Source organism: Heteronotia binoei, chromosome 13, assembly GCF_032191835.1.
Source record: "Heteronotia binoei isolate CCM8104 ecotype False Entrance Well chromosome 13, APGP_CSIRO_Hbin_v1, whole genome shotgun sequence".
Lineage (NCBI taxonomy): Eukaryota > Metazoa > Chordata > Lepidosauria > Squamata > Gekkonidae > Heteronotia > Heteronotia binoei.
In genome coordinates, this window is record NC_083235.1 from 9,868,459 (window position 1) to 9,882,111 (window position 13,653).

General features: G+C 50.0%; 1 protein-coding gene across 1 annotated transcript in view; it reads left to right on the plus strand.

Moving 5' to 3' along the window:
• Window positions 1-13,653, plus strand: part of L1CAM (L1 cell adhesion molecule) — a 101,100-nt gene that overhangs the window by 49,554 nt on the left and 37,893 nt on the right. Inside the window, exons 14-15 of the mRNA XM_060252547.1 lie at window positions 2,035-2,232; window positions 3,953-4,023. Coding sequence (XP_060108530.1) covers window positions 2,035-2,232; window positions 3,953-4,023 — 269 coding nt within the window. The remainder of the gene's footprint in view (window positions 1-2,034; window positions 2,233-3,952; window positions 4,024-13,653) is intronic.

The following is a 13,653-nucleotide window of genomic DNA, read 5'->3' on the forward strand; positions in this document are numbered from 1 at the left end:
TCTACATTTTCATTTCCCTTGCTTCTAAGTTCCTGCTTCTTCCAGGGTGTGTGAGTGTGTTTCACATGTGTTTGGCTTCCCCTAGTGGTCTGTTCAGTATTAAAGGTAAAGGTTGTTCCCTGTGTGAGTGCCGAGTTATTGCTGACCCATGGGGTGATGTCACATCATGGCGTTTTCTTGTTAGACTTTTTGTTACGGGGTGGTTTGCCATTGCCTTCCCCAGTCTTTTACACTTCCCCTCCCCCCAGCAAGCTGGGTACTCATTTTACCCACCTCGGAAGGATGGAAGGCTGAGTCAACCTGGAGCCGGCTACCTAAACCCAGCTTCCGCCAGGATCGAACTCAGGTCGTGAGCAGAGCAGTACTGCAGCTTATCACTCTGCGCCACAGGGCTCCTTGGCGAGCCATGGAGAGCCAATTTGGTATAGTGGTTAAGTGTGCGGACTCTTATCTGGGAGAACCGGGTTGGATTCCCCACTCCTCCACTTGCACCTGCTAGCATGGCCTTGAGTCAGCCTTAGCTCTGGCAGAGGTTGTCCTTGATAGGGCAGCCGCTGTGAGAGCCCTCCCAGCCCCACCCACCTCACAGGGTGTCTGTTGTGGGGGAGGAAGGGGAAGGAGATTGTGAGCCGCTCTGAGACTCTTCGGAGTGGAGGGCGGGATATAAATCCAATATCATCATCTTCTTCTTCTTCTTCTTCTTCTTCTTCTTCTTCTTCTTCTTCTTCTTCTTCTTCTTCTTCTTCTTCTTCTCCTTCCTATTCAGTATTATACCACATTGTTGGGGCTTTCGCATACACCAAATAACACACTTTCAATTCCAGTGTAGCTGCTGGAATGGCCTTGGGTCAGCCATTGCTCTCGTAGGAGTTGCCCTTGAAAGAGCAGCTGCTGTAAGAGCTCTCTCAGCCCCACCCACCTCACAGGGTGTCTGTTGTGGAGGCGGGGAGGTAAAGGAGATTGTGATTGTGACTGAGATTCAGAGTATAGGGTAGGATATAAATCTAATATCATCTTCACTTTCAATGCACTTTGTGATGAGATTTTAATATGTGAAGTCGCAAAATCCACTTGCAAATGGTCACTGAAGTGGATCGAAACTGCATTATTTAGCATGTGTGAAAGCAGAATATGCCTGGCATAAACCCCGCTCCTGCAGTTTAAATCTGTTTGTGCCTATTATGCTACTATAATAAATAAATATTATGATTTTATTTATTTATTTAATCAAATTTATATCTTGCCCTCCCCTGGCGGGCTCAGGGCGGCATAAACATTATATTGTCGAAGGCTTTCACTTCCGGAGTCCGTTGGTCGTTGTAGATTTTCCAGGCTGTGTGGCCGTGGTCATGGCATTGTGAGACCTGACGTTTTGCCAGCAACTGTGACGGACATCCTTAGAGGTGTAGCCCAGAAAACTGGCATTCTTTTTGTGTCAAATTGAGAAGAAGATGGTAGGCAGGTAATTTATATCTACTCAGCCAGGTGGGCTAGGGCTGAGTCATTATCTTGTGGGAGCTTCCTGGGCTGTGACATGCTAATGGAGGAGCTTAGCTGAGGGGGTTCTTTTGTATATGGATTGGCTATTGAAATTCTCATTCTAACTAATTCTAACTACAGATAAGAATTTCAACACCCAATCCATATATAAAAGAACCCCCTCAGGTAAGCTCCTCCTTCAGCATGTTGCAGCCCAGGAAGCTCCCACAAGATATTGACTCACCCCTACCCCACCTGCCTGAGTGGATATAAATTACCTGCCTACCATCTTCTTCTCAATTTGACCCAAAGACAACTCCAGTTTTTCTGGGTTACACCTCTGAGAACGCCAGTCACAGATGCTGGCAAAACGTCAGGTCTCACAATGCCAAAATCACAGCCACCCAGCCCGGAAAATCGACAACAACCTATGCATAAACAGTTTACTGCAGATTTTCCGATGGATTCAGGCCCACCTTACCTCCAAGACTCCTTAAGCTTGACTTCAGATCCTGTCCTTTTAACTAATCAAGGTTTCCCCTCCTCTCCCCGCAGAATATTACGTGCTATTCGAGGAAAGCATCTTTGACCCGGGCCAATGGCATACTTTGACCCACGTGCCTGGCAACCAACCATGGGCCAAGCTCCATCTCTCGCCGTACGGGAAATACCGCTTCCGTGTGCAGGCAGCCAACGCCCACGGGCGCGGGAATCAAAGCGACAACTCCGATCTTTACGAGACGAGCCCAGCAGGTAAGGAATCCTAAGCCACCGTGGTTGAAATGTGTTAGAGGCGACACAGTTCTGTGGGCAGCGGTCCTTGTGGAAGACCAGAAAATAACAAGAATCCTCTCCGTGCACAAAACAGTTATTTCAATATAATTGAACTGATTTCAACATTTCATGTGCAAGTTACAATGTAATAGTACAGCGAGTAACCATCCCGTGCGCGCAGCTTTGCTGCTGTCCGTAATAACATTTGTAAATTAAAGTCCAATGGTGAAAAAAGAACTGGTCCAATTTCGTTTAGGATTTTTATTTTATTTATTTATTTAAGATTTGTATCCTGCCCTTCCCACTAGTGGCTCAGGGCGGCTTCCAACAATTTGTCAAACATAAAAATAAACAATATTTAAATATATAAGCAGTTAAACATTTAAAACTGTTAAAACCTTAAAAACCAGTAAACATTCCAGATATATACATATAAAACAAAAGTCTAGCAAGCTACATTGAGTTCTCATCTTAGCTAGGTGTAAGCTAGCCGGAAGAGGGTCGTCTTACAGGCCCTGCGGAACTGAACAAGGTCCCGCAGGGCCCTCACCTCCTCCGGCAGCTGATTCCACCATGTAGGGGCCATAACAGAGAAAGCCCTTTCTCTGGTGAATTTCAAGCGGGCTTCTTTTGGCCCGGGGATAGTGAGAAGATTTTGTGTTCCCGACCTCAGTACTCTCTGGGGAACATATGGGGAGAGAAGGTCCTTCAGGTAGGCAGGTCCCAGGCCATATAGGGTTAGGGATTAGGGTTAGGGTTAGGGATCTTGATAATCCTTCTTCGGGGACCATCTTTCTCATGCACGGGTACAGTAGTGTGATGGTGCCACCGTTCATTTATAATTCATTGCGTTCCAGGCTTTCTCTAAATTTCTATTCTCCAAAGGAACGCTGCTGCCAATTTCCTATCTGTCAGCAATTGGTCACCTTCAAGATCCGAAACGAGATTGGACCGGTTCTTTTTTCGTCTTTGTTCTGATCTCCTTACAACGGCCTCGGCGCCTCTGCTCTGTTGTTGGCCCTCTAGAGGAACTGGTTGGCCACTGTGTAAGACAGGATGCTGGACTAGATGGACCCTCCCTGGTCTGATCCAGCAGGGCTCTTCTGATATTCTTATTAGGGGAAGGCTTCAGCCTCCAGAGGAACTGGTTGGCTACTGTGTGAGACGGGATACTGAACTAGATGGACCCTCACTGGTCTGATCCAGAAGGGCTCGTCTGATGTTCTTATCAGGAGGAGGCCTTGGCCTCTCTGCCCTGTTGTTGGCCCGCCAGAGGAACTGGCTGGCCTCTGTTGGAGACAGGATGCTGGACTAAATGGACCTTCGCTGGTCTGATCCAGCAGGGCTTTTCTGATGTCCTTCTCAGCCTCTCTGCCCTGTTGTTGGCCCTCCAGAGGAACTGGTTGGCCGCTGTATGAGACAGGAGGCTGGACTGGATGGACCCTCACTGGTCTGATCCAGCAGGGCTCTTTTGATCTTATCAAGAGAAGGCCTCGGCCTCTCTGCCCTGTTGTTGGCCCTCCAGAGGAACTGGTTGGCCGCTGTATGAGACAGGAGGCTGGACTGGATGGACCCACCCTGGTCTGATCCAGCAGGGCTCTTCTGAAGTTCATAGGTTAACCTCCGTCTTGGAGGTAAGGTGGGCCATTGATGGCAACTAATAATCAAGGCCACATAACTCTAATCTGTTGCTCTCCAGCCCCTGACCTGAATCCATCGGAAGTCAAAGGAGAGGGAAATGAGACCAGTAATATGATCATCACCTGGAAGGTAAGAATGACATAAATTTCTTTTGCGCTGCTGCCATCGGTGTGCCTCTTCTCACAACAGCCGTTCCATTCTTTAGGGAGGGGCCGTGGCTCAGTGGTAGAACCTGCACTTTGCATGCTGAAGGTCCCCATTTCAGTCCCCGGCATCTCCAGCCCTAAGGGTCAGATGGTGGTGGCAAAAAGTGTCATCCAATCACAGACAGCTTATGGCAACCCGAAGGGGTTTTCAAGGCAAGGGATTTAGAGGTGTTTTTGCCATTGCTTGCCCTTGCCTTGCGAGTGCCAACAGGGAACAGTGCTTGGGCAGGAGGGGGGCACAGTGGGAGGGCTTCTAGTGCCGTGGCCCTACTGGTGGACCTCCTGATGGCACCTGGGTTTTCTTGCCACTGTGTGACACAGATTGTTGGACTGGATGGGCCATTGGCCTGATCCAACATGGCTTCTCTGATGTTCTTATGTCTGGGGCAGTGATGCTCTGTATTCTTGGTGCTTGGGGGGGCAAGAGTGGGAGGGCCTCTGGAGTTCTGACCCCACTGGTGGACCTCCTGATGGCACCTGGGTTTTCTGGCCACTGTGTAACACAGAGTGTTGGACTGGATGGGCTGTTGGCCTGACCACATGGTTTCTCTTATGTTCTTATTTCTGGGGCAGTGATGCTCTGTATTCTTGGTGCTTGGGGGGGCAAGAGTGGGAGGGCCTCTGGAGTTCTGACCCCACTGGTGGACCTCCTGATGGCACCTGGGTTTTCTGGCCACTGTGTAACACAGAGTGTTGGACTGGATGGGCTGTTGGCCTGACCACATGGTTTCTCTTATGTTCTTATTTCTGGGGCAGTGATGCTCTGTATTCTTGGTGCTTGGGGGGGCAAGAGTGGGAGGGCCTCTGGAGTTCTGACCCCACTGGTGGACCTCCTGATGGCACCTGGGTTTTTTGGCCACTGTATGACACAGAGTGTTGGACTGGATGGGCCATTGACCTGATCCAACATGGCTTTTTTATGTTCTTATGTCTGGGGCAGTGATGCTCTGTATTCTTGGTGCTTGGGGGAGCAAGAGTGGGAGGGCCTGTTGAGTTCTGACCCCACTGGTGGACCTTCTGATGGCACCTGGTTTTTTTGGCTACTGTGTGACACAGAGTGTTGGACTGGATGGGCCATTGGCTGGATCCAACATGGCTCCTCTTATGTCTGGGTCAGTGATGCTCTGTATTCTTGGTGCTTGGGGGGGCAAGAGTGGGACGGCCTCTTGAGTTCTGACCCCACTGGTGGACCTCTTGATGGCACCTGGTTTTTTGGCTACTGTGTGACACAGTGTGTTGTACTGCATGGGCCACTGTCCTGATCCATCATGGTTTTTCTTATGTTCTTAGAGGCTACTGGAATGGGGGACCTGGCAAACCAAACTTTATTGTGGTCTTGTTCAAGAATGCACGTCTGTGCAATCTTGTCTGTTGTCAGGATCATCTCTGTTTACTGTAGAGTACTGAGTAGGGTTGCCAAGTCCAAGAGAAATATCTGGGGACTTTGAGGGCAGAGACAGGAGACTTTGGGGGCGAAGACAGGAGACATTGGAGGTGGAGCCCTGATCAGGGTTCCGACAAGCATAATTGAGCTCCAAAGGGAGTTCTGGCCATCACATGTTTGACATTCCCGCCCTATGACATTATGATACACTGAACTCCCTCTCCTCCCAAACAGTGCTCCCCACCTGCCCCATCCCTAGAACTCCAGGAATTTCCAACCCACAGTTGGCACCCTTCAGCTGTCCCCAGAGCTGTATCTTTCAGCCTTGCTGGAAAGTCGGGGGGGGGGCAGAAGCCCCCTCCTTCCAACCTCTCGGTTGAGCCTGGACCGCTGCCCAACGTGCCTTAGACTAGCAACAGACCTTGCTGGGAAGAGTGACGCTGCCACCCGGGAACGGGCAGGGAGGGGCGGTCCTTCCAGTAAAGGCAGTGCTCCCATTGGCCTGGGCTGACGGGAGCTGGAAATGCAAATTCACTTGCCGTATCTCTTGCAAAACGAGACCCCTGACAGGCAACATGGAGAGAGGGCAGTCTGTTAATAACAGGAAGCTATCTGCACTTTTAGAGGCTTCTAAGTGGCAGAAAGTGAGGAGGACCTATAGTACCTCGTTGAGAGTGAAAGAGCACAAAAGTTGGCTTGAAACTCAACTAGGATCATGGCATCCGGGCCCATCACACCTTGGCAAATAGAAGGGGAAGACATGGAAGTAGTGACAGACTTCACATTTTTGGGACCCAAGATCACTGCAGATGGTGACTGTAGCCATGAAATTAAAAGACGTTTGCTCCTTGGGAGGACAGCTATGGCGAACCTGGGCAGTATAATAAAAAGTAGACATCACCCTGCCAACAAAAGTCTGTATAGTCCAAGCGATGGTATTCCCACTAGTAATGTATGGCTGTGAGAGGTGGACCATAAGGAAGGCCGAGCGCAGAAAAATAGATGCTTTTGAAATGTGGTGCTGGAGAAGAATCTTGAGAGTCCCTTGGACTGCAAGAAGATCCAATCAGTCAGTCCTAAGGGAAATCAACCCAGACTGTTCCCTGGAAGGTCAGATGCTGAAGCTGAAGCTCAAATACTTTGGCCACCAAATGAGAAGGAGCACTCATTGGAGAAGATCCTGATGCTGGGAAAGACAGAAGTCAAAAGAAGAAGGGGACGGCAAAAGATGAGATGTCTGGACAGCGTTACTGATGTAACAAACATGAATTTGAGCAGACTTCGGAGGATGGTGGAAGACAGGAGGGCCTGGCATGACTTTGTCCATGGGGTTGCAAAGAGTCAGACTCGACTGTGCGACTGAACAACAACAACAAGTGCTTTACGATAACCCCGTACAGTAGTTCAGTGTAATTGCACCCATTTATTTGAGAGCCAGTTTGGTGTAGTGGTTAAGTGTGTGGACTCTTTATCTGGGAGAACCGGGTTTAATTCCCCACTCTTCCGCTTGCAGCTGCTGGAATGGCCTCGGGTCAGCCATCGCTCTGGCAGAGGTTGTCCTTGAAAGGGCAGCTTTTGTCAGAGCTCTCTCAGCCCCACCTACCTCACAGGGTGTCTGTTGTGGGGGAGGAAGATAAAGGAGATTGTGAGCCGCTCTGAGACTCTGAGATTTGGAGTGGAGAGCGGGATATAAATCCAATATCTTTGTCGTCTTCTATTTGTACAGCAGGACGGAGGCTGGAAGGAAACGGGCTGTTGTAAAACACTACCTGTTGAGCTCACGGTTGAGATTTATTGTGTAATTAACGGATTTGGAGTTGTCGACTGATGCTTGCGCCCTGGTGGGAGAATTCAAAAGACAGGGAAGCAAGGCGGTGTTGGACCGATGTGTGATGTCACTTCCGATGCAAGACCGGAAGTGATGTCATCATGTCGACAAGAGGCGCTTTTGCACGTGCCAGTCAATGCGCTTTCAATCGGCTTTCAGTGCGCTTTAGCAGTCGTTGGTGAGTGGATTTTTCCATAAGATACAGTTGCAAAGAGCACTGAAAGCGGATTGAAAGTGCATTATCGCATTAGTGTGTGAAAGTCATCAAAGCAACGCTGTAGGAGTCACTTGCATCTTCTTGCCTCAAGGATCCCGCTTCCCAGTTTCCACAGGAAATGATGTTGTGAGTTGACATGACTCTGGATTGCCCCTATGCCTTGTTGCTGGACCTCCAGAGGAACTGGTTGGCCAGTGTGTGAGACAGGATGCTGGACTAGATGGACCTTCACTGATCTGATCCAGCAGGGCTCTTCTGGTGTTCTTATGAAGGCCTCGGCCTCTATGCCCTGTCGCTGGCCCTCCAGAGGAACTGGTTGGCCACTGTGTGAGACAGGAGGCTGGACTAGATGGACCTTCACTGATCTGATCCAGCAGGGCTCTTCTGGTGTTCTTATGAAGGCCTCGGCCTCTATGCCCTGTCGTTGGCCCTCCAGAGGAACTGGTTGGCCACTGTGTGAGACAGGAGGCTGGACTAGATGGACCTTCACTGATCTGATCCAGCAGGGCTCTTCTGGTGTTCTTATGAAGGCCTCAGCCTCTCTGCCCTGTGGTTGGCCCTCCAGAGGAATTGGTTGGCCACTGTGTGAGACAGGAGGCTGGACTAGATGCACCCTCCCTGGTCTGATCCAGCAGGGCTCTTCTGGTGTTCTTATGAAGGCCTCGGCCTCTATGCCCTGTTGTTGGCCCTCCATAGGAACTGGTTGGCCAGTGTGTGAGACAGGATGCTGGACTAGATGGACCTTCACTGATCTGATCCAGCAGGGCTCTTCTGCTGTTCTTATGAAGGCCTCGGCCTCTGTGCCCTGTTGTTGGCCCTCCATAGGAACTGGTTGACCACTGTGTGAGACAGGAGGCTGGACTAGATGGACTATTTGTCTGATCCAGCAGCGCTCTTCTTATGTTCTTATGCCTGCCTTCCTACCTCGACGATGTTACTTCCAGTTTCATGCAGGAAACGATGTTGTGGTCAGCACGATACACCGCCAGAGACAGGAAGCCACGGCTTAGAATGCAGAGGCATTCAGTTCCTTTAAGAGCTCTGTGTGTGTGTGGAGTGGGGGGGGGGGATCTCTAGATGCTCTCTGGAATGAAATGACTTCTCCCTGGCCTCTAGTCCCACTTGTAGCCCTCTCCCCCCCCCCCCACTTCAATTGTCTCAAGCAATCATCAAGCAGACCTCTCGCCGAGCAAGAATATTTTCTGGTTATGTATGGGGGTGTAGATGTCAGAGCAAAAATACCCAGCACAGTGCTGTTGGGCTTGCCAGCCTCTGGGTGGACCTCTAGATCTCCTGGAATCAGAGCTTTTTTTGTAGCAGAAACTCCTTTGCATATTAGGCCACACCCCTTTTATGTAACCAATCCTCCAAGAGCTTACAGGGGTCTTCGCACACGGTCTACTGTGAGCTCCAGGAGGACTGGCTACATCAGGGGTGTGTGGCCTAATATGCAAAGGAGTGCCTGCTACAAGAAAAGCCCTGCCTGGAATTGCAACTGATGGCCAGATATCAGTCCCCACCAGAGAAAACAGCTGCTTTAAAGGGTGAGCTGTATGGCCTGGTGCCTTGCTGAGGTCCCTCCCCTCCCTAAACTCCACCCCCCCCAAACTCCAGGAATTCCACAACCTGGAATTGGCAACCTTAAGCACTGTGTATTCACCTGTCTACCGTGGTGTCCTTTTTGTGGGTGTGGGTGCATCCGCACACATGCCTGACGCCTTCCAGCAACCCCTGCTGGGGTGTGGAAGCCATTCAGAGAGGTGGCTCAATACAGCCTGCCCCTGCCACCTGGACCTGGTATTCCAAGACCTCCTATCCAAGAATTTGCCCGGGTAAGCCCTAGGGTTGCTAAGTCCAATTCAAGAAATAACTGGGGTCTTTGGGGGTGGAGCCAGGAGCAAGGTTGCGGCAAGCATAATTGAACTCCAAAGGGAGTTCTGGCCACCAATTTTATAGGGCCTTGCACACCTTTTAAATGCCTTCCCTCCACTGGAAATAATGAGGATAGGGGCACCTTCTTTGGGGGCTCATAGAATTGGACCCCCTGGTCCAATCCTTTTGAAACTTGGAAGGTATTTTGAGGAGAGGCACTGGACGCTATGCTGAAAATGTGGTGCTTCTACCTCAAAAAACAGCCCCCCCCAGACAACTTCAGATCAATTCTCCATTATACCCTATGGGAATCGGTCCCCACAGGGAATAATGGAGTGCCCAGCAGATTTCCCTCTCCCCTCCCCTTGCTTTCTGATGACTCTGAAGCGGGGGAGGGCCTCCAAACCGGGGGATCTCCTGTCCCCACCTGGGGATTGGCAACAGAAAAAAAAGTCACACGGATAGGAGACAGAAAGCAAGCGACAGCTCCGTGTAGAATACGCCTCTTGTCAGTCTCTTATCTTCAAAAAAAATCCACTCAAAATATTGATTTGATATTTTGGATTTTACTTCTCAAATAAGTCCGGATTTGCACCGTACTTTGCTTATATTTCTCACGCTTCTATGTCATTCTCATTAAGTTTTCAGCGAAGGTTGGAGAAAGGTTTTCAGTGAAGGTTGGAACACTTTCCCTATGAAGAAAGGTTAAAACGCTTGGGGCTCTTTGGCTTGGAGAACCGTCGACTGTGGGGTGACATGATAGAGGTTGACAAGAGTATTCATGGGTTGGAGAAAGTAGAGAAAGAAGTCCTTTTCTCCCTTTCTCACAATACAAGAACTCGTGGGCACTCAATGAAATTGCTGCGCAGTCGGGTTGGAACGGATAAAAGGAAGTCCTTCTTCACCCAAAGGTGATTAACTTGTGGAATTCACTGCCACAGGAGGTGGTGGCGGCTACAAGTATAGCCAGCTTCAGGAGGGGATTGGATAAAAATATGGAGCAGAGGTCTATCAGTGACTATTAGCCACGGTATATATATGTGTGTATGTGTGTGTGTATACACACATACATTGGCCACTGTGTGACACAGAGTGTTGGATTCAATGGGCCATTGGCCTGACCCAACATGGCTTCTCTTATGTTTTTATGAGACACAGACGGTTGGACTGGAGGGGCCACTGGCCTGATCCAACATGGCTTCTCTTATGTTCTTATGTGACACAGAGTGTTGGACTGGAGGGGCCATTGGCCTGATCCAACATAGCTTCTCCTATGTTCTTCTGTGACACAGAGTGTTGGACTGGATGGGCCATTGGCCTGATCCAACATGGCTTCTCTTATGTTCTTATGTGACACAGAGTGTTGGACTGGAGGGGCCATTGACCTGATCCAACATGGCTTCTCTTATGTTCTTCTGTGACACAGAGTGTTGGACTGGAGGAGCCATTGGCCCGATCCAACATGGCTTCTCTTATGTTCTTATGTGACACAGAGTGTTGGACTGGGTGGGCCATTGGCCTGATCCAACATGGCTTCTCTTATGTTCTTCTGTGACACAGAGTGTTGGACTGGAGGGGCCATTGGCCTGATCCAACATGGCTTCTCTTATGTTCTTATGTGACACAGAGTGTTGGACTGGGTGGGCCATTGGTCTGATCCAACATGGCTTCTCTTATGTTCTTATGTGACACAGAGTGTTGGATTGGGTGGGCCATTGGCCTGATCCAACATGGCTTCTCTTATGTTCTTCTGTGACACAGAGTGTTGGTCTGGAGGGGCCATTGGCCTGATCCAACATGGCTTCTCTTATGTTCTTTTGTGACACAGAGTGTTGTACTGGATGGGCCATTGGCCTGATCCAGCATGGCTTCTCTTATGTTCTTAGAAATATAAGCAAAGTATTGGAAAATGTGGCTTGGATAAAGCAGTTGCAAAACAGGAGAATTCAGACCAGTTATGCCTGTAAGCTGATACTGAAAGTGTGTTGGGGTATTTCTTGCCTACATTGTGCAATCCTGGACTTCTTTGAAAGGCAAAATTTGACATATCAAACCAATATTTTGAGTGGATTCTTTTGAAGATAAGAGGCGTATTCTACACGGAGCTGTCGCTTGCATTCTGCTCACCTGGGAATTGGCAACTCTACTTAGTCCTGCTTAACTTCCGAGATCTGACGAAATCGGGCTTGCCTGGGCTATCCTGGGCAGGGCTGCCACGGCGTCTATCAATCGATCTGCCCACTTAAGCAATTCAAAGCACAAAAGGAGAGCCCCGGAATGAGGCGAACCGAACATAATAAGTGACGAGGACTCCCGCAGATGTTGCCAGCAGAGCGAAACCAAACCATCGTTTAAGGTCTGGGGAAGGGTCACGCGGGAGGTTTATTGATTCATGTTTGTTATGTGCAAAGGGGCTGGGAGGGAGGGGAGGAAAGAAAATGGAAAGGTCCCCTGTGCAAGCACCGACTCTGGGGTGACGTTGCTTTCACGCGGCAGACTGCCTTCCCCAGTCATCTACGTTCCCACCCCCCAGCAAGCTGGGTACTCATTTGACCGACCTCGGAAAGATGGAAGGCTGAGTCAACCTCGAGCCGGCTACCTGAACCCAGCTTCCGCCGGGGATCGAACTCAGGTCGTGAGCAGAGCTTAGGACTGCAGTACTGCAGGTTTAACTCTGCGCCACGGGGCACTTGGGAGGGGGGGGGGTTATGTGCTTTTTCCAAAAGCGGCGTATAAACAAAATCCGCCGGTCGTCATTAAAAAACCGTGCACCAAAACGGAAGCGGGCAGATGGAACAAAAACGTAGTGATTCAGGCTCATAACACAACCAGCCATAGCTTAGCTCTCCTACTTTTGTCCTGTTTCAGTTGGGATGATGATATTCCTTTGCATTGATCTAGCGGATATTCGGAATGCTTCGCGTACCATTACGATTGATCTCCGGACAACAGAGATCAGTTCTCCTGGGAGGGAAAGGGCTGCTATGAAGAGGGGGGCTGTATGGGATTCTTCCCCACTCCCCTCCTCAAGTCCCCTCCCCAGGTTCCACTGTAGGGATGCCAGCCTCCAGGTAGGACCCGGAGATCCCCTGGAATCAGCTTTTTTTTTTTTAAGCAGGAACTCCTTTGCATATTAGGCCACACACCCTGATGTAGCCAGTCCTCCTGGAGCTGACAGTAGGCCCTGTCAGAAGAGCCCTGTAAGCTCTTGGAGGATTGGCTACATCAAGGGGGTGGAGCCTAATATGCAAAGGAGTTTCTGCTAGAATTCCACCCCTGGGCCACACACCCCTGATGTAGACAATCCTCCTTGAGCTTATAGTAGGCCCTGTCAGAAGACCCCTGTAAGCTCTTGGAGGATTGGCTACATCAAGGGGGTGGAGCCTAATATGCAAAGGAGTTTCTGCTAGAATTCCACCCCTGGGCAACACACCCCTGATGCAGCCAGTCCTCCTGGAGCTTACTGTAGGCGCTGTACAAAGAGCCCTGTAAGCTCTCGGAGGATTGGCTACGTTGGGGGGTGGAGCCTAATATGCAGAGGAGTTCCTGCTACAAAAAAAACTCCTGCATGGAATTTTAACTCATCTCTAGACTACCAAGATCAGCGCCCCTGGAGAGAAAACGGCTGCTTTGGAGGGGGGGACCCTGCTGATGTCCCATCTCTCCCCAACCCCAGTCTCCCCACAAAAAATCTCCAGCAACCTCTGAACTCAAGAGTTGGCAACGATACCAACAGGCTGTGTGCAGACGGTCTCTTTGCTGTGAGGTCCAGTCACGCACCTGGGTTGGTGTGTCACAGTGGTCGGTGTCTTTGTGTTGTGGTGGTGTGTATGTCTGTGCCACTCGGGGCTTTTTTTTTGTAGCAGGAACTCCTTTGCATATTAGGCCACATCCCTCCCTGATGTAGACAATCCTCTTGAAGCTTACAGTAGAAGAAGATGATGATGATATTGGATTTATATCCCTCCCTCCACTCTGAAGAGTCTCAGAGCTGCTCACAATCTCCTTTACCTTCCTCCCCCACAACAGACACCCTGTGAGGTGAGTGGGGTTGGAGAGGGCTCTCACAGCAGCTGCCCTTTCAAGGACAACATCTGCCAGAGCTCTGGCTGACCCAAGGCCATGCTAGCAGGTGCAAGTGGAGGGGTGGGGAATCAAACCCGGTTCTCCCAGATAAGAGTCTGCACACTTCACCACTACACCAAACTAGCTCTCCTGTAGACCACGACACCAAACCACTACACCAAACTGG